We start from the raw sequence: 20,398 nt of genomic DNA, 5'->3' as shown, positions 1-20,398 counted from the left end.
CCACATTATAGAATTTATACATGGTATGCTTGTATGTATGAGTGGTTCTTTAAATTGGGGTTTTTTAGATTGTTTTTTAATATTAGATTTGTTTCCATTGTCTTTTTATATTGTTGTTAGCCGCCCCGAGTCTTCGGAGAGGGGCGGCATACAAATCTAATAAATACAAATACATCCGTCCACTGTTTACTACTCGACTTTTTGCCCAGCTTGCCGGCACCCTACCACCAGATTTTTCCGACTTCGCCGTTTTCGATGAAAAAGAAGCAGACCAGTCCCTCCCCCCACCGACCTTATGACTGTGCCATTGATCTCTTACCCAATGCCAAACTTCCTGGTGGACGCCACTATTGCAATGTCTCAACCCAAATCAGCCACATTAAAAGACTTTCTTAACAGGAACCTAGCCAGAGGTTTCATCCAACCCTCCTCTTCACCACTCTCCACCCCAGTACTTTTTGTAAAAAACAAAACCGGAGACCTCCGACTCTGCTGTGATTATCGTAAACTCAACTCCATTACCATTCGTAACCGCTATCCTCAACCTTTAATCTCTGAACTCATGGACCGCTTTCATACAGCAACCATTTTCACCAAAATTGACTTGCGAGGCACCTACAACCGCACAACGATAAATGGAAGACTGCCTTCAGTACCCGCTACAGCCATTTTGAATTCACTGTCATGCCCTTTGGACTTACCAATGTACCAGCAGTATTCCAACATTTTATTAATGAGATTTTTAAAGGACTTTATTGACCACTTCATGGTCATTTACACTGATGACATTTTGATATGCTCTCCTTCTAAAGCAGGGCCCCCCAAACCTTTTACACAGGGGGCCAGTTCAATGGCCCTTGGACTGTTGGAGGGCCGGACTATTAAAAAAACTATGAACAAATCCCTATGCACAATGTACATACCTTATTTTAAAATAAAAAACAAAATGGGAACGTACTATTTAGAGGGGGGGAAGAAGTCTGAAATTCATATATGTTTATGTTTTGTTTTTCTTTTGTTATCATCTAATTGGCTATACAAGGGTTTTTTTTGGTTTATAGAAAAATGTATAAAGAAAGAAGGAAGTAGTTTGGCATAATGGTTAATAAATTAGAAATATAATTGGTGTTGTACTATTTGAAGGAACATTAAGGAGGGAATTTAATTAAAAGAAAAGTACTGTATGTACCTGGATGACAACATTAGAAAAAAAAAACTTCTGCAACTTTTTTGATCATTGATATTAGTTACTAACAAAATATTGCATTTTATTCATGGAAAATTAGATGGTACACTGTATTGTTTGAATGTATGTTGAGAGAAAAATTTAAAAAAATTTACACCCGCCCCCAAAAGTCCTTCCTTCCTCTGTCCTTCCATTCATTTATTCTTCTTTCCTTCCTTCCTTTTCCCTTCATTTCTCCTTCCTTCCCTCCGTCCTTCCTTCCTCCTTTTCTCTCTGTCTCTGTTGCTTTCTTTCTCTCACTCATTCTTTTTCTCTCTCCCTTGCTTTCTTTCTCTCTCTTTCTCTTGTTCTTTCTCTCTCTTACTTTCTCTCTCTCTTTCTCTCACTCTCTGCTTTCTTTCTCTCGCGCTCATGCTCTTTCTCTCTCGCTCTCTTTCTCACTCTCTCTCTTGCTATCTCTCTTCTTCCCTCCCTCCCTTTCTCCCCCTTCCTTCCTTCCCTCCCTCCTTCCTTCCTCTCCACTTCTCTTTCCCTCCTTCTTTTTCCCTTCTCTTTCCCTTTTCTTTCTTTCTCTCCACTTCTTTCTCTCTCTTTTCCCTCTTTCATCCTCCCTCTTCTCTCCTTGTGGAGGACACGCCCGACAAGCCTCCACCCTCCGGCCTTGGACTCCCATTCAATCCCATTCAGCAAGCGGGAACCAGCAACTCAAAGAGGAGGAAGTGTGTGTGTGTGTGTGTGTGTGTGTGTGTGTGTGTTGCGCCCGGCTCAGCTTTTGGCAGGCCTTCAACTCGGGTGAGATGAAACCAGGGGGACGTTCTCGCCATGTTGCTCCAGCTTTGGATGCGGAGGTGCCTCAGCGAGCGGGCAAAGGGACTCATCGCCTCCTCCGGGCGCAATCCCCACCTTGGCGGGAGGCGCCAGCGATAGACACAGGCGGTGGGGAAGGAGAGGGAGCCACTGCTGTCCCTGGCACCGACTGTGGATGGGCCAGTGCCGAGCCTCTTTGAAGTTCGCGGCGGAGTGCTCAGCCTCCCCACCCCCACCCCAGGTGCATGATGGGCTGACAGTGGAACGGGGAGCTTGCACATGCAGGCGCGCATGAACCTTCGCTGGTGCAAGGCTTCCCCACACTTTCCTTGCTGCTCCCTGCCCCAGCTCCAATGCCCAGCTCCCCAGTGCGGCCTTGGAAAAGACCCGCGGGCCAGATAAATGGCCTCAGCAGACCGTTTGTGGCCCACGGGCCTTAGTTTGGGGACTGCTGTTCTAAAGAAACCCATGTACATCACTTACAACAAGTACTCCACCGCCTCCGACAACATCACCTTTACGCCAAGTTAGAAAAATGACAATTTTTCCAAACTTCCATCGACTTCTTAGGCCATGTCATCTCCCCACAAGGATTGCCATGGACCCTGGAAAACTCAATGCCTTGTAAATTTGGCAACCTCCAGCTCGAGCCAAAGATGTCCAACGATTTTTGGGATTTGTCAACTACTACTGCACCTTCAATCCCAACTTCACCACCTTGACAGCGCCCCTCACCCACCTTCTCCAGAAAGCAGTTCCATTTCAATGGTGCACCACAGAACAACAAGCTTATCTCAACCTCAAAAAAGCTTTCATGCAAGAACCTATTCTCCAATATGCTGATACCCACCCGTCCATTTATCGTACAAGCTGATGCCTCAGACGTTGGGTCAGGGCTGTACTTCTCCAACAACGCCAAGATGATGGACCTTTTTTTCCCTGTGCCTATTATTCTAGGAAATTAACACCTGCGGAACGCAACTTTACCATTTGGGAAAAAGAACTTTTAGCCATCAAGACTGCTTTTGAGACCTGGCAACATCACTTGGAAGGAGCCCGTCACCAAGTACAGGTCAGAATTGAGCACAAAAACTTGGAATTTCTCCAAACTGCCAGGAAGTTGAGTCAGAGACAAATCCGATGGCTCTTTTTCTTCGCCAGATTCGACTTCCGCATTACCTACATTTCCAAGTTGGACAACAAACATGCCGATGCATTGTCTTGCACAGCTAAATACACCCAAACCCAAGAACCTGTGCCGCTTCGTACCATTCTGCCTCTCACATTGATTGCAGCTGCCCATGATGCAGTAGATCTTCGAAAACGAATTCGGGAAGCACAACGCTAGGACCCCTTTGTCACCCAAAGAAAGTGAGACCTAGAACCTGATTCTCCATGGACCGTCACTGACTTGCTCTACTACCGTGACCTGCTCTACGTTCCCATAGGTCCACTCTGAGGTCTCATCAACCAGTGCCACGATAATCCAGCGGCTGGCCACTTTGGCCTCTTCAAAACCCTACGCCTCATCTCTCGCACCTTTTGGTGGCCCAGACTCCACCATGATGTCAGTGCCTACGTTAACTCCTGCATCCGTTGTCGCCAATCCAAGGCCACCTCCAGACCCCCTCCGGGATTATTGCAACCATGGACTTCATCTGTTTACCTGTGTCTCTGCTTACCTGACGCTATCATCTCCAATCGCGGTCCCCAATTCATCATCCAGTTTTGGAAAGAACTCATGACTGCTCTCAAAGTCAAAATTTCCTTGGCGTCCATCCATCACCCCCAAACTGACGGGGGCTCCAAAAAAGTTATTGGCATCCTGCAATAATACCTCCATTGTTTTGTTCACGATAGATAAAATGATTGGGCCAAATATATTCCTGTAGCTGAGTTTGCCTTTAATAACTCTGACCATACCTCCACCCAAATCACACTGTTTTGCACCAATTATGGGTTTCATCCCCAATTGTTTCCGCTCACTCCTTCTGATTCTCCAGTTCCACTTACTGGTGATTTTCTCAATGAGTTACATGCCGTTCACCAACTCATCTAACGTTCCTTAACTAAAGCCAAAGAAGACTACAAACGTTTTGCGGACCATTCCTGCAAAAACACGCCCCCATTGACCGTTGGTGATAAAGTTTGGCTTTCTACCAAATATCTCTCTTCTGAACCTCACCGCAAGCTGCACCAACGTTTCATTGGCCCTCTTCACATTGAAATGGTCATCAATCCAGTCACATACCATTTGACCATACCTCCTTCCATGCATGTGCATCCCGTTTTTCATTGCTCGCTATTGCTTCCAGTGTCACCTGACTCTCCACTTCGCCCCCCAGTTCCTGCTCCGGTCATTCCTGCTCCTCCCCTCCCTGCACCCAAACTTCTAGTTCCACTACGTAACCTGGGCATTACTGGCATCCGAGATTCTCATTGGCTCGCCAACCATTTCCAATACCTGGTGGAATGGTCAGGGGTGGGCCCGATAACACTGTGGATGGATTCTCAGGACTTTCACACTCCTGAATTACTTTTTGACTTTCATGATCATTTTCCTGACAAACCCAACCCTAATTATCCCCCAGGGGAGGGGAGGTGCCCTGAGGAGAGGGATGGTGTTGTGTATACTCCTGTTCAGTTTGAAGATTTTGCAGATTCTGATTCATAGAGTGTTTATGAATTAGTGGCAGGGCCTGATTTACAGGCAGAGGAAGAAGGAGGAGACAATCCACAGGACGTTCCTGAGTTCAGATTCAAGTGAAGGAGAAACAGATTTCAGATGGGTAAATCCTTCTTTCAGACGCTTACAGAGATGAAGGGAACAAGCGTCAGGGAAGAAATATTGGGAGAGGAACAGGTTAATTAATTAAGTAATTAATTCATCACATCTGGGGGTCAGTAGAGGAGGGCGGAGTTTTCAATCTGCTATGAATCAATATGGAGGTGTCTTTCTGCAGCTCTGAAAGTAAGCTGTGTTTTATCTGTTTTTAATTGCAGTTTTATTACCCTGGGCTAATGCTGCCTAGCCATAAATTTTAAGATGAATGGAGGAATGTTTTTGAAGCTATTTACACTGCCTTAATTACTAAATAATGAAATAAAAGAGACTGCATACCAAAATGATGCAGTTGTAACAGACGGAAGAAGAATAAATATGACGTTTTGTTTTTATAAATCTCTGCATTCAGCAATTTTCAATTAACTGGGGCCTTAGCCGGAGAACAGAACAAATATTATGGCCATTAACTCACAGAACTTGTTGCTCAAGCTTTGAGCATTCGTGCACATTACACGAAGAACATTATTATCATTATGTGTTTGCCCCTTATCATCAACTACTACATCTATTTTATTTACAGCCCCCTTTTTATAAACTTCAACAAACTGATTTATCCTCATTGGTCAGGGACAGAAATCATCCACATCAGTTACATCTCTGTCCCCTTTACCTAGTTTAAATGCCTGTCCAAAAAGTTCTGAACTCCTCATTGAACACCTGGGTACCTCTGTATGATGAATGCAAACCCTCCCTCTTAAACAATTCCCTATTAGACCACCTACTGACATCATGACTTACATAGCCAAAACCTTCAGCTTTACACCACTGCCTTAACCACACATTAAACTCTGCAATACAAGTTGTTTTATCCTCCTGACCACAAACCAGTAACACCTCGGAGAAAGTCACTGAATCAGTTATTCTGCCCAGCTCCACGGTAAGATATTAGAAATCTCTTTTTACTATATTAACATTTCTCTGGGACAAATTATTTGTGCCAAGATGCACCACCACATCAACGTTATTACCTTTACAGCTTTCACAATATTTGTAATCCGCCTCCTGTCCCTGCTGGCAGTGGCCTCTGAGAAACACCTCATCAGCTTCACCACATCCTTACTCTGCCCCAAATCAACACCTCTAACAATCAAGTCACCCACAAGAAAATGCATCTTTTTACTTCTACTAACTGCACCTGATGGTTTGGTAATATTATGCACCTCACTTACAAAAACTTCCTAAGTCGCCCCGAGTCTACGGAGAGGGGTGACATACAAATCTAATAAATAAATAAATAGATAGATAGATAGATAGATAGATAGATAGATAGATAAATAAATAATAAATAACTTCCCCTTGTAACATCCTTTCATCTTCTGCTTAAGGAGCCTCACTAATATCTGCAACATCCTTACCATTTAAGTCCGCAAGAACATTATAGGAATTAGATACAGGGAAACCAAAATTGCTATGTTTGTGTTCCATTGCATGTAATCTTCCTGAACCGACAGTTGTCCACCCAGCCCTCCTCCTTGGGGTCTGCATTACAGCATGTGGCTGGATTACAGCACGTGCCTGGGACAATCTTTCCACTTCCAACTGCAGGCTACAAACTAAGGACTGCAATCTAGAGGTCTCACCATATAAATTAGATGTCCTTATGCAAAGGCAGCACCCCAAGTTCCACAAGGTACTACAGAACACAACAGCCAAACAAGTGTTACACTGCACCAAGCCAGACATATCAACTATTTATTGAACAAGTACTTACCAAGAAAATCAACAAACTCTGTCGCTACCAAACTTCTGCCAGTTTTGGTTTGTAGTTATATGGTTTGCGCGCCGCTAGGCATGCGGCCCACTATCTTTCTCTCCTCTGTCTCAGGTCTCAGCCAGAAGCTGTTGCTCTGGCCTCTGAACTGAAAGTGCAATTAAAATGGCTTTTCCCCTCCTTTTTTATCCTTCCCAGTCTAGTTCCTCCCTAGCCTAATCTGTGACTGGTCTGTGTTTGTTTGTTTGTTTGTTTATTGTTAGAGTTGAAAGGGACCATGAAGGCCATCGAGTTCAGCCCCCTGCCCAAGCAGGAATCCTATAGTACACCAGTCAAGTGGCAGTTCAATCTTCTCTTAAAAATGTCCAGAGTGTTGGAGTTCACAACGTCCGTTGGTAGGTTGTTCCATTGGTTGATCGCTCTGACCAACAGGAAGTTCCTCCTTATCTCCATTATTAATCTCTCCTTGGTCAGCTTCCAGCCGTTGTTCCTCGTCCGGCCCTCTGGTGCCCTGAAGAATAAAGTGATCCCCTCCACTCTGTGACATCCCCTCGTATACTTGTACACTGCTATCATGTCCGCTCTGGCCCTCCTTTTCTCTAGGCTATCCATGCCCAGTTCCCTCAATCTCTTTGTAAGTCTTGGTTTCCAATCCCTTAATCATCTTGGTTGCTCTTTTTTGCACCTTATCCAGAGTTTCAATGTCTCTTTTGAAGTGTGGTGACCAGAACTGAATACAGTACTCCAGGTGTGGTCGGACCAGGGCGTAGTAGAGTGGTATTAAGACTTCCCTGGTCTTGGAGTGTATTCCCCTATTGATGCAGCTTGGGATTGTGTTGGCTTTTTTAGCTGCTGCTGCACATTGTTGGCTCATGTTTAGTTGATTGTCCACCAAAACTCCGAGGTCTCTTTCGCAGTCACTACTGCTAAGAGGGGTTTCTCCCAGGTTGTATGTGTGTCCAGGGTTTTTTCTGCCTAGGTGAAGGACTTTGCTCTTGTCGAGTGTGGGCCCACTGTGGGCCCACTGTGTTAGTCTGTCTAGGTCTTTCTGTAATTTGAGCCTATCTTCTAGGGTATTGGCTAGCCCCCCCAGCTTGGTGTCGTCTGCGAATTTGATCAGTTGCCCTTCTATTCCCTCGTCCAAGTTGTTGATGAAAATGTTGAAGAGAACAGGGCCCAGGACTGAACCCTGTGGTACCCCACTGCCTATGTTATTCCATGTGGATTTGGAACCGCTGAGGACAACTCGTTGGGTGCGGTTGGTCAGCCAGCTATTGATCCATCTGCATGTGTTGTAGTCTACTCAGCTTTTTTCTAATTTGTTGATTAGGAGATGGTGGTCGACTTTGTCAAAAGCTTTGCTGAAGTCTAAGTATATAAGGTCCACTGTGTTGCGCTGGTCTACTGATTTGGTTATGGTGTTGAAAAAGCATATGAGATTGGTTTGGCATGATTTGTTTCTGACAAACCCATGTTGGCTGTTGGATATTATCTTGTTTGTTTCCAGGTAGTGGCAAAGCTGTTTTTTTATTATTTTCTCCAGTATTTTTCCAGGTATTGAAGTCAGGCTAATAGGTCTGTAGTTGCTTGGATCCGTCTTTTTCCCCTTTTATGGATGGGAACTACGTCCGCTCGTTTCCAGTCTTCTGGTAGGTCTCCAGTGGCCCAAGATTTTTGGTAGATGAGGAGAAGAGGTTCCGCTATGGTGTCTGCCAGTTCTTTTAGGACTCTGGGGTGGAGTCTGTCAGGTCCCGGTGATTTGTACTCATTAAGCTCCCTCAAGTAGTCCCTAATGGTAGCTTTGTCTGTGTTGAGTTTGGTTCCGGGGCTGTTATTTGCAGTTAGGTTGTAGGTTGGTTGGTTGGTAATTCCTTTATGTGTGAAGACTGATGTAAAGTAGGTATTGAGCAGCTGTGCTTTGTCTCTGTTGTTGGTGATTTCGTTACCATCTTTGTTTTTTAGTATGGTGACTGTTTCCTTGATTTTTTTCTTGTTGTTTATGTGGTGGAAGAAGCTTTTACTGTTGTCGTTAATTTTCATTGCGATTGCTGTTCGTGTTGAGCTTTTCCTGTTCTTATGTTTTGCTTGCAGGTTCTGGCTGTTTGCTGATATTCCATCTTGGTTATGAGTCCTTCTTTCCATTTGTTGTATTTGGCTTTTTTTTCTTTTATGTTGTCTGTGAGGTTCTTGTTTAGCCATGCTGGTTTCATTTTAGTTTTTCTGCTTTTCTTTTTCATGGGGATTGAATTGTTTTGGGCCTCAATGATAGTGTTTTTTAGGGCTTCCCAGGCATCCTGTGTGGATTTACTCTTAAGAAGTTCCTTCCAGGATTTATTCTTCAGGTTCGCTCTGAGCTTGTTAAAGTCTGCTTTTCTGAAGTCTGGAACTGTAGTCGAGTTGGGTGTTGTAGTTAGTGATTGCACAATGTTGAATTTTAGGATGGTATGGTCACTCTCACCTAGCGTCCCTTCTCCTTCTATTCTCTCAATCATTTCTTCCCTGTTTGTTAAAATTAGGTCTAGTATTGCAGTCCCTCTGGTTGCTGTTTCCACTTTTTGAGTTAGAAAACTTGAATTCAAACTGCCAATAAAATTGTCCCTATCTTACCTTACTCCTTCTTTCCAGCCAACAATATCTGCCCAAGCTCTTTAAATTCAAGAAATAGAAAATGGCTAAAAAGCACTACCTTTCTCTCCTCCTTCTCTCACTAGGCCTCAGGTCCCAGCCAGGAGCTGTAGCTGTTGCTCTGGCCTCTGAACTGAAAGTGCAACATAACAACATATCATCCAACCCCCCAAAAGAATATACAGTAGTACCTCTACTTAAGAACTTAATTTGTTCCATGACCAGGTTCTTAAGTAGAAAAGTTTGTAAGTAGAAGCAATTTTTCCCATAGGAATCAATGTAAAAGCAAATAATGCGTGCAAACCAATTAGGAAAGAAATAAAAGCTCAGAATTTGAATGGGAGGAGGTGGAAGAAGAAGAGGAGGAGGACAGTTGTTGCCGAAGGAAGGTGAGGTGAGGGGAATCAAAAAAATCCAAAACTTTAAGGCTTAAAAAAAAAAGAGGGACTCTGAGGCAGCAAGGAGGAGCACGCACCTCCCATACACCAGGCGCAAGGCTGCCTCCCATACACTGTGCCAGAGAGAAACCCAGGTGGGCAAGAGTGGGGAACCTCCCACTCCTTTGACCGAAAGGCGGCGGCTGCTGTTGCTACCTGCTTCCTCTTCCTTCCCATGCTGAAGGGCTCCCCTCTCCTCTCGCTCGCTCGCTCGCTTTGTAGCCTGCGCCTTTCCTTCACTGTAGTGACTCTTCGGTTTGGCTGAAGCTGAGTTGATCCAGCTGGGGCTCTTTTGCCTTTCCGTGCCCAGACACTCCGGGAGGCAACCCCGCACTGGGTGTATGGGAGGCAGCATGAGGCAATCAGCAAAGCAAAGTGGTTTATTCCCTCTCCAAGCGCCCAGAGAAAGGAAAATGCTTTGTTCATTCTGGACTGCCAAAGCCTCCTTAAGTACCACTGAAAGGCTCCTTTGGCATCCCAGAAAAGCCTGAGATGTCCAGGATTAAAGGGGGAATGGCAGGAAATTGGCCGGGCCTTCACGCTGCTCTCAAATTTCCTGGGAAATTTTTCCGGGCTTGGGTTCTTAAGTAGAAAATGGTTCTTAAGAAGAGGCAAAAAAATCTTGAACACCCAGTTTTTATCTAAAAAAGCTCTTAAGTAGAAGCATTCTTAGGTAGAGGTACCACTGTATATAATAAAGTGAATGTGAAAAAAGGGTACATCACCAAGGAAGAGTACAGCAAAAGAGCTTAGAACAGTAAAAAATTTATGAGCAAGAGAATCTTGGTAGAACATTAGCAGAGATGAAAGGGCAGGACTGAAGTTTGAAACTGACATATACGTAAAAGAAATATGTATATACAGTGCTTTGAGTTATTTACATGAATAGGATAAATGAATTACATTATAGCTTTTGGATTGAACTTGCTGATACATATTACATTTGATAAATCTTGGATGGTACACAGACATTGCTACCAATCTAGACAGAATACTTAATTGAAAAACCAAATATTTTTGAATTTTAATGAGTAATACTTATTAGAAGGAAAGTTAAAATAAAACTGCAAGTATTCCAATGAGTAATGAGGTATCAATAAAAAGATAATTTATGATGGAAACACCTTCTTTCATTTTCCTGTTTTCTTTTGGTGGAGATGGATAATTGAAAGTGGGGCATGGTACATCAAATAACTATTTTGATAACAGCTAAATGGCTTAAATAAGATCTCATGGCAAATTATTAGAGGAGAACAAATATTATAATTATTTTCAAAAAGAACATCAAAGACATTCCTGAAACTGTTAACTAACTAATCTGGTATCAATAACTAGTAAAACCAGATAATAATGCAATAAATGTAAACATGCCATGGATAAAGATATATCCATCCTAAGATAAAATACAGGAAATAGTATAAGGGCAGACTAGATGGACCACGAGGTCTTTTTCTGCCATCAATCTTCTATGTTTCTATAAATCCTTATGTACTTGAAAAAATGATTGTCAGTCAAACACAAGCTTGTAAAAAGTTTTACTAAAATAATTTTGTTTTATTTTTTCATTGGGTAACTTCCTGAACACTTTGTGAAAATACATATAACTTTTATTTTAGGAAACAAAGATATAGAGTATAGAGTATACTATCTCTATCCTCTATACTTATTAGTAAGTCAGTGAAGTATGGACTGGATGGCATAACAGATAAGCAGATAGGCAACTGGCTCCAAAACATTAACTTATTAACTTCTCCTCACCAAACTGAAGTGGCATACCCAAAGTTTAAAATCCAGTCCTGTACTCTTTTTATTAGTGGCATAGATAGGAAATGAAGGAATGTTTATCAAATGCTTATCAAATCTGCAAATGATACAAATGTGAATATATGAACAACAAATACTTAGCACAGAGATTGGGAAATTTTCTCTGCAAAAGGCCAGATTCTGACCCTGCTTTGCCTTCACGAGCATGACTAGCAAGTGTAAGTCAAGTGGGACAGTCATTGGACAGAGCCAGCCTGCTAACAAGGAGGTTATGTAAAATACATGAGTATAATCAGGTTAGATAAATGTGGGTATAATGCAATTCTATCAAGAAGGATTCATTATTCATGGAGTCATTGATCATGAATAGCAAAAAAGTAGTGGGAACGTTTCTGGCTGGTTTCCTCACTGGGTTTCCTTGTGGGAAGCTGGCAAAGAGTATCAAAACTATTCTTTCCTTCAATTTCTTTCCTTCTTCCCTCTATCTGTCCCTCCTTATCATTCTGTCATTGATTCTTTCCTTCCCTCCCAAGAATTTCTGCCAGCTCCCCCATTGTAGGAAGCTTATAGGAAGAAAATCAATAGAAAAGCCAGCAGGAATTTGCAAGTTGAAGGCCAGTAAAAAGGTAAGTGGCTGTTATGAAGAAGGGATCAAGGTGGTATAGATAAGGAACAGTACACGGGAGAGGTGCCACATGAGTTAAAAGAATGCATTGGTACGTGCCAGAAATACTAAGCAGCTCTATGAGGGGTAGTGTGGACAAGGGCAGCATAGGTTGGTGCCTGAGGTAGGGGTGAAATTCATATTCTTCCCTATCGGTTGTGGGTTTGGCACAGGAAGGATACTGCAAAATCTCAATTTCCATCCTACTCTGGGGCCAGCCAGATGTGGTATTTGCTGGTTCTCTGAATTCAAAATTTCTGCTACCAGTTCTCCAGAGCCTGTCAGAACCTGATGAATTTCAACCTTGGCCTAGGGATATGCAAGAGATGCTGTGCAGATTGGGTAGGACATGCAAGGAGTGACACAGGTCAGGAAAAATGCACAGGAGGTAAATTACAAAGCCAGTCAGGAATGGTACATGGGGGTTGGGAGCAGACATAAGTTAGGAAGGGTATTTCCCTTCCCTTCCCATCCCATCAGACAGATAATATGTCATTGCTGCTGGCTAGGGAAAGAATGAGGGATTGCAAGATTGGCTGAAAAACTGTCACAGAATATTGAAAATGAAGAACATGAGACTGCAGCAGGAGCCTAGCAGTGCAGCAGCAGCCAGTAGCACCGAAGCAATCACAACATTCCCAAATTTCATTCTTTTAGGAATCATGGATAGATATTGAGTGCATTCTATAAGTTATACCATTTCAGTTCAAAAATAGCCTGGTTTGAAAATTGTTGCACAATTATGTATTTTGACCAATTATCATGACAAGAATTTGTTTATATAAATAGATACGATAAAACTCTACAATATTAAAAAAAGTGAAGCTAAAACTCCCCAACAACTCTATGTAACAAAAAGAGAATACTGCCTATTGTTTTTCATCCCAGGATATAACAGAAAAGCTGATTTCAGCTAAATATTAAGGGGGGGAAATCTTAAGATTTTGTAAATAAAGAAAGGTTGTGGATTCCCTTTGCTAGATCAATTCAAACAAAGTCTGCTCAGACATTTAGAAATGCATATATTAATTTGGATTTCCATGTAGAACAATTGATTGAACTCTACATGTTCTTTCAGTTCTTGACTGCAATCTCAGCTTGCTGGTTTTCATCAAACCAAACAATGTTGTTGGAGAATTGGCTAGAAATTGGGAGACTGTGAGTTGCTCTCCTTTTCTTGGACAGCAAAGGCAGCTGATGACCATGGTCCCATTACTTTCTCTCAACCCTAGGATGGAGGCAAATACAAACTCACTTTTTAAATACTGTGACAAAAGAACTGCTGAGACTTGTCCAAGCAATTCTGAGAATTGACATAATTCAATATTTAAAAAATCACATACAGATACTGACAGTTACAGTGGTAGTTGCAATAATATTTACCTCCAAGTCTTGATCTCACAGAAACGTCAGGTATTGCTCTAGAATTCCACCATTGGTTGCAGTTTATTTCTTTCAACAGTGGAGCTGTTCTATCACCAACTTGGCTTCTTCTGCAAAATACAGTTGCCTGCTGTGAAGAATGTGTATCTTTGCCATCTAGCAGGGGTTCATAGGCTTTGTTATCTAAGATTTGTCGGTCAACTTTACCACCTGGGCTTACAAATCCTGAAGCAGTGTTGATTATTGACACATCATCACGATGCGGTGCTAAAAGGTAGCTTTTATCTTCAGGAGGAAGGGAAGGATTGGATTTTAGAAAAGCATTGCTATCCTTTTCTTTGAAACTGGCAAAAAAATGCCTGTCTTCAGGTCCCCGTACAAAAGGTATATACATTCTTTTCAACAGATCTTTGTGTTGGTTTACATGCATTTTATGAGGTGAATCAACTGGACTTAAGTATGAAAGAGGATGAAAATGTCTTGCAGTATCCTGAGAAGCCATGGTTAATTTTTAACTTGACTTAATAACTTTCATTAAAATCAAAAACCATAGACTCAAGTGCAAAGCGATTGTTTTTAAAAAGTAGTGCTGGAGTGCTTCTTTCTGTAGCTGAAATAAATAAATAAATAAGAAATGGCAACTTATCAAAGGAATGAAGCTTCATATATACAAAGATTCTCAGTTGCTTAGTGACAGTGGAACGTGAACATATAATGAAAATATATGCAGTGCTCTTTTCTGTGTAAGCGAAGAAACTTCACTTTCACACAAATGATTTTTATTATCACAGTATTTGTTTATTCTACTTCTACAGGATGTGGTCCAAAAGTAATGCATTTTTTAAAAAGTAATTTATTGAACAGATTTGCACAAACACTTAAAATTCTTCAAAGTACTGTCCTTGGGCCTCTACACATTTTTTCCACTGACTCTGCCATGATGGAAGGCGTTTTCGGGGACCTCTCGCAAGGTCTTTGTCACAGCTGGTTGGATCTCGTCTATGGACAAAAAAGATGAAGACCTTGCGGGAGGTCCCTGAAGACGCCTTCCAGGGCGCATACCGGTCATGGCAGAATTGCTGGAAAAAATGTGGAGAGGCCCAAGGACAGTATTTTGAAGAATTGTTTGTGCAAATCTGCTCAATAAATTACTTTCTAAAAAATAATTGCATTACTTTTGGACACACCCTGTATATTTGGATAGGGTAGGATAGGATGGTATAGGATAGAGTTTTTAAAAATAAATTAAAAATATTATTGCTTTTAAAAAATGAACATAAATACAAAATTAAAACATAAGTGAAAACACAAAAACATTTACCATTTTATAATTCTGTATATATATCCATATTTTACATTTTCTCCCCCTTCTTATTTACATATTATCTTTACCTTTCTCTATTTCTTTATATATTCTTATTTTACTAATTCTACTTCTTACATATTGTGTTTCTTATTTATTTATATACCGCTCACTCCAAAATTGACTCTTGTTATATCATTATCATATTCTGCATACATTATATATTTAGTACCATATTGCTGATATTCCTAATTTCCAAGTCATCTCTATTATGTATTTTCTTATTTTTTATTCCTATCCTCCAACCATTTATACCATTCCTTATTAAATAATATTCCATTTCTTAGAAACATAGAAGACTGACGGCAGAAAAAGACCTCATGGTCCATCTAGTCTGCCCTTATACTATTTCCTGTATTTTATCTTAGGATGGATATATGTTTATCCCAGGCATGTTTAAATTCAGTTACTGTGGATTTACCAACCACGTCTGCTGGAAGTTTGTTCCAAGGATCTACTACTCTTTCAGTGAAATAATATTTCCTCACGTTGCTTTTGATCTTTCCCCCAACTAACTTCAGATTGTGTCCCCTTGTTCTTGTGTTCACTTTCCTATTAAAAACACTTCCTTCCTGAACCTTATTTAACCCTTTAACATATTTAAATGTTTCGATCATGCCCCCCCTTTTCCTTCTGTCCTCCAGACTATACAGAATGAGTTCATTAAGTCTTTCCTGATACGTTTTATGCTTAAGACCTTCCACCATTCTTGTAGCCTGTCTTTGGACCCGTTCAATTTTGTCAATATCTTTTTGTAGGTGAGGTCTCCAGAACTGAACACAGTATTCCAAATGTGGTCTCACCAGCGCTCTATATAAGGGGATCACATTCTCCCTCTTCCTGCTTGTTATACCTCTAGCTATGGAGCCAAGCATCCTACTTGCTTTTCCTACTGCCTGACCACACTGCTCACCCATTTTGAGACTATCAGAAATCACTACCCCTAAATCCTTCTCTTCTGAAGTTTTTGCTAACACAGAACTGCCAATGCAATACTCAGATTGAGGATTCCTTTTCCCCAAGTGCATTATTTTACATTTGGAAACATTAAGCTGCAGTTTCCATTGCTTTGACCATTTATCTAGTAAAGCTAAATCATTTACCATATTACAGACCCCTCCAGGAATATCAACCCTATTGCACACTTTAGAGTCATATGCAAACCTTCCCTACCAAACCTTCCCCTATGTCACTCACAAACATATTAAAAAGAATAGGACCCAGAACAGACCCTTGTGGCACAACGCTTGTAACCAGGCTCTGCTCAGAATACTCGCCATTAACAATAACTCTCTGATGTCTACGCTTCAGCCAGCTTGAAATCCACTGAACTATCCAGGGATTAAGTCCAATCTTCACTAATTTATCTATCAGCTCTTTATGTGGAACTGTATCAAAGGCTTTGCTGAAGTCCAGATAGGCAATATCCACGGCACCACCTTGATCCAACACCTTTGTGACATAGTCAAAGAAATCAATGAGATTAGTCTGACATGATTTGCCTTCAGTAAAGCCATGCTGATTTGGGTCCAATAAGTTATTGTTTTTTAGGTACTGATTTATCCTCTTCTTGAGTAGTGTCTCCATCATTTTAACTATAACTGATGTCAAGCTAACTGGCCTGTACAGTAGTCCCTCACCTATTGCTGGTGTTATGTTCCAGACCTGGCCGCGATAGGTGAAATCCACGATGGGGAATTTATCGACTGATAGTACTTATTTAAGTATTTATATTGTAATTGTTTGGTAAATTTTTATTGTTTTAAGTGTTTATAAACCCTTCCCACACAGTATTTATTTTAGATACAGTATTTAAATACAGTATTTACAATTTTAGATATACAGTGATCCCTCGGGTTTCGCGAGGGTTCCGTTCCAAGACCCCTCGCGAACCTCGATTTTTCGCGATATAGCGGTGCGGAAGTAAAACACCATCTGCGCATGCGCGCCCTTTTTTTTCATGGCCGCACATGCGCAGATGGTGGAGTTTGCGTGTGGGCGGCGGGGAAGACCCAGGGAAGGTTCCTTCGGCCGCCCAAACGCTGATCTGCTCCGCAGCGCGGCAGCAGCGAGGAGCCGAAGATGGGGTTTCCCCGTTGCCCAGGCAACGGGGAAACCCCATCTTCGGCTCCTCGCTGCTGCCGCGCTGCGGAGCAGATCAGCTGTTGGGCGGCTGAAGGAACCTTCCCTGCGTCTTCCCGCCGCCCAGGCAAAGGGGAAACCCCAAGATCGCTTGCCGCTTGCCCGTTCACCCGCCCGCCCGGCTGCACGCTTGCCCGTTCACCCGCCCGCCCGGCCGCTCCGCTTGCCCGTTCGCCCACCCGCTCGGCCGCTCTGCTTGCCCGTTCACCCGCCCGCCCGGCCGCTCTGCTTGCCCGTTCGCCCGCCCGCCCGGCTGCTCGCTTGCCCGTTCGCCCGCCCGGCTGCTCCGCTTGCCCGTTCGCCCGCCCGCCCGGCTGCTCGCTTGCCCGTTCACCCGGCCGGCCGGCCGCTCCGCTTGCCCGTTCGCCCGCCCGGCTGCTCGCTTGCCCGTTCGCCCGCCCGCCCGGCTGCTCGCTTGCCGCTCGACAGCAAGAGGGGGAGAGATAGAGAAAGAGAGAGAAGGAAAGAAAGAGATGAGAGAGGGAGGAAGAGAGTGTGAGAGAGGAAGAAGCAACATAGAGAAAGAGAGAGAGAAAGAAAGATGAGAAAGGAAGGGAGTGACGTCATCGGGTGGAAAAATCGCGATATAGCGTTTCACAAAGATCGAGATCGCGAAACTCGGGGGATCACTGTATATATATATTTCAAACCTGCCGATCGAGTTCAGCGGGCTGTTTAAATCTGCCGATCGACTTCCTCAGAAACCCGCGATGAAGTGAAGCTGCAGTAGGTGAAGCGTGATATAGCGAGGGACTACTGTAGTTACCAGCTTCTTCTCTAATTTCTTCTTTTGTTTTATCTTGTTTGTAAATTTGTCCAACTCCGCACACCCCAAGATTTTCCTTATCACTTCTTCTTTTGGTATGATATGATTTTTCCAATTTAGAATAGAATTCTTTATTGACCAAGTGTGATTGCACACACAAGGAATTTGTTTCCAGTGCATAACCCCATAGTGTACAAATAGGTCATAGATCATAACCATAGCTATAATAATTATGAGTTACAAACAATTGATAATCATAATCAACCAATAGGAGAAGACAATAGGAAAGACTTAAAGATGGGAAAAGAGGAGAAATGCGACAGGACTGTGGGAGTTAAGTGTTCAGCCGAGTGATGACATGGGAAAAAATTTTATGTCTGCTTGTTTTGGCATGTAATGCTCTATAGTAGCATCCTAAGGGGAGAAATTGAGATAAATTATTTCTAGGATTTGAGGGGGTCAATAGATATTTTCTCAGGAATTTGCCCCCTGCTCGCCAAACTGGCAGCAATGGCCAGCTGGCCATGCCTCTGTATTAGTTTTCCAGTGGCCACTTCCTGAAAGCGGCTGGCAAAGAACCCTCTGTGCAAGTGCAATGTGATGGGGGTGCGCATGAGAGTGAAGCACTTCCAGTGCGATGCGAACCAGTAGGGAAGGTAAGTAGAATCCACCGATGCCTATGATTATGATGGAGTTTGAAACTGTCTAACTGAAACTCTCTTGTGTAACAACCCCTACCCACTGCTCTCCCTGATACATTCATTAAATGACCAAGCAAGTTATCAAACAGCACAGATTATCTCAGTGGTTGGAGAGGTCCTGGATGGCCCACTACTCAGCTGGTTCCAAAAAGGAAGCATATAAATAGCAAAATGTTTTTCAAAGCCAAAAACAGGATAGTAGGGGGAAGTACCAAGCTCAGTTAGAGACAGTGATGGGCTACCAAAATTTTTACCACACTGTGGGCGTGGCTTTCAACATCTTTCAGTGCAAATTGGGTGCTCTTGGGTGGAGCTCCAAATTTTGCTACCGGTACTGCATTCCTGATCGTACCATAGGAGCCCATCACTGGTTAGAGTTTAGTGCTCTGTTCAGTGTCCTTTGCACAATGTTTGGATTTCATTTTGACTTGTTCCTGCAACTTTCTGATTCATTAAAACTCAAATTATTAACAATACAAAGGGCTGGTTCCCCTAAAGTTTAGCAAGTGGCAGGAAAGGCCTGCAGTCTCCTGACTATCAGATGATCTGGGCAGAAAGCTTGGAAGCAGCTATCATTTCTACAAGGAGTTTTGACATGCTCGAATTGGTGATCACTTGTGGGAAACAGCCAGGAATGAGTAGTCTTCTATAACATAAGGTTCAGAGATCTACAAAGATATCAATAAGTATGTGATGGTAAAGGTAGGAAGTAGGCTCAAGTCCTGTTGAGACACAGCAGGGTAGGATAGGAAAGGGGGGGAGGGGATTGCAGTGTTCCTCTGATCAGTCAGGCATAGGACCACTATAACTCTGAAAGTAGATCATAGAAAGTTTTTTTAAATTTGTATACACATTTATGCCAGTTATAGTAACACATATACCATTTACACACTGTATACTGTGAACACATATCCAAACAATCCTTAACTTACTTTAATTTAGATCATATATTTATTAATCAGCCTGTTCCTGTTCCTTTTCTCTCTCTCTCTCTCCCTCTCTCCCAACTACATTCTAACTTTTTCTCCCTCTTTTCACATTCTCCTCCTCTAACTTTGAAAGTAGATCATCAGTAGCTTAGAGTGTAGGTGTCTGTCATAACTTCAAACAGCTACTAAGTAACCACTTACCGGTATATCTCAAATACGATAATAGGACAAGGTCAATATGCATTTGTCTTAATTTCTGCAACTACTGGATGTTCTAAGATGTCAATTTTTCTAAGTATATAAAAATTATAAAATCCTACATTCTGGAAGGGACCTTGGAAATCTAGTCCAACATTCTGTCCAAGGCAGAACTTATACTGTCATAGACAAATGGCTATCCAATCTATTCTTGAAAACTTCCAACGATGGAGCACCACAACTCCAAGGGACAAATTGTTGCATTGATTGCTAATAATATGATTGATACAATAAAAATTATTTGTATAATCAATGAAGCACATGGTGGGGATTTTTCAATTTTTATTAGTATAATCTTTAATTGTGCACTATAGGTCAATGATTTTTGAACTACTTCAATTGGGCTGTCAAAATGCCTCCCAAGTCCAGGACCTATCATGACTCCCATGCACTGAAACTTGGCAAATTTTATAAAACACTTCATGACATAAAATTTCATAAAGCTGTTTACGACATTATAAAATATTACAAAATATTTCCTATGCTGATGTTGATTACTACACAATTTGACATGGGTTATTTTCATAATACTGTATTTTTCGGTGTATAAAATGCACTGGTGAATAAGATATACCCAGATTTTAGATGAGGAAAACAAGGGAAAAAGTATTCTGAACCAAATGGTGTAATATTATATTGTTTAATAAAATATCAGTGTAGCAGAATACTTTTTACAATCATGTATACTTATTACAAACTTCAAACTTGACAGCTTCAAGACTTGTGGACTTCAGCTCCCAGAATTTCTCCACCAGTCATGCTACCTTAGGAATGGGAGTTGAAGTCCACAAGCCTTAACCTTGCCAAGTTTGAAGAC

At 42.1% G+C, this 20,398-nt stretch overlaps 1 protein-coding gene across 2 annotated transcripts in view; it reads right to left on the bottom strand.

Annotated features, from left to right (window-relative positions):
- Positions 1–20,398, bottom strand: part of SPMIP7 (sperm microtubule inner protein 7) — a 181,236-nt gene that overhangs the window by 144,448 nt on the left and 16,390 nt on the right. For both annotated transcript variants that reach the window (XM_070727169.1, XM_070727170.1), the window contains exon 2: positions 13,423–14,032. In XM_070727169.1, coding sequence (XP_070583270.1) covers positions 13,423–13,924 — 502 coding nt within the window. In that variant the 5' untranslated portion in view covers positions 13,925–14,032. The remainder of the gene's footprint in view (positions 1–13,422; positions 14,033–20,398) is intronic.

The sequence above is a fragment of the Erythrolamprus reginae genome, chromosome Z (genome assembly GCF_031021105.1).
Source record: "Erythrolamprus reginae isolate rEryReg1 chromosome Z, rEryReg1.hap1, whole genome shotgun sequence".
Lineage (NCBI taxonomy): Eukaryota > Metazoa > Chordata > Lepidosauria > Squamata > Dipsadidae > Erythrolamprus > Erythrolamprus reginae.
This window is presented reverse-complemented; position numbering and strand designations above follow the sequence as displayed.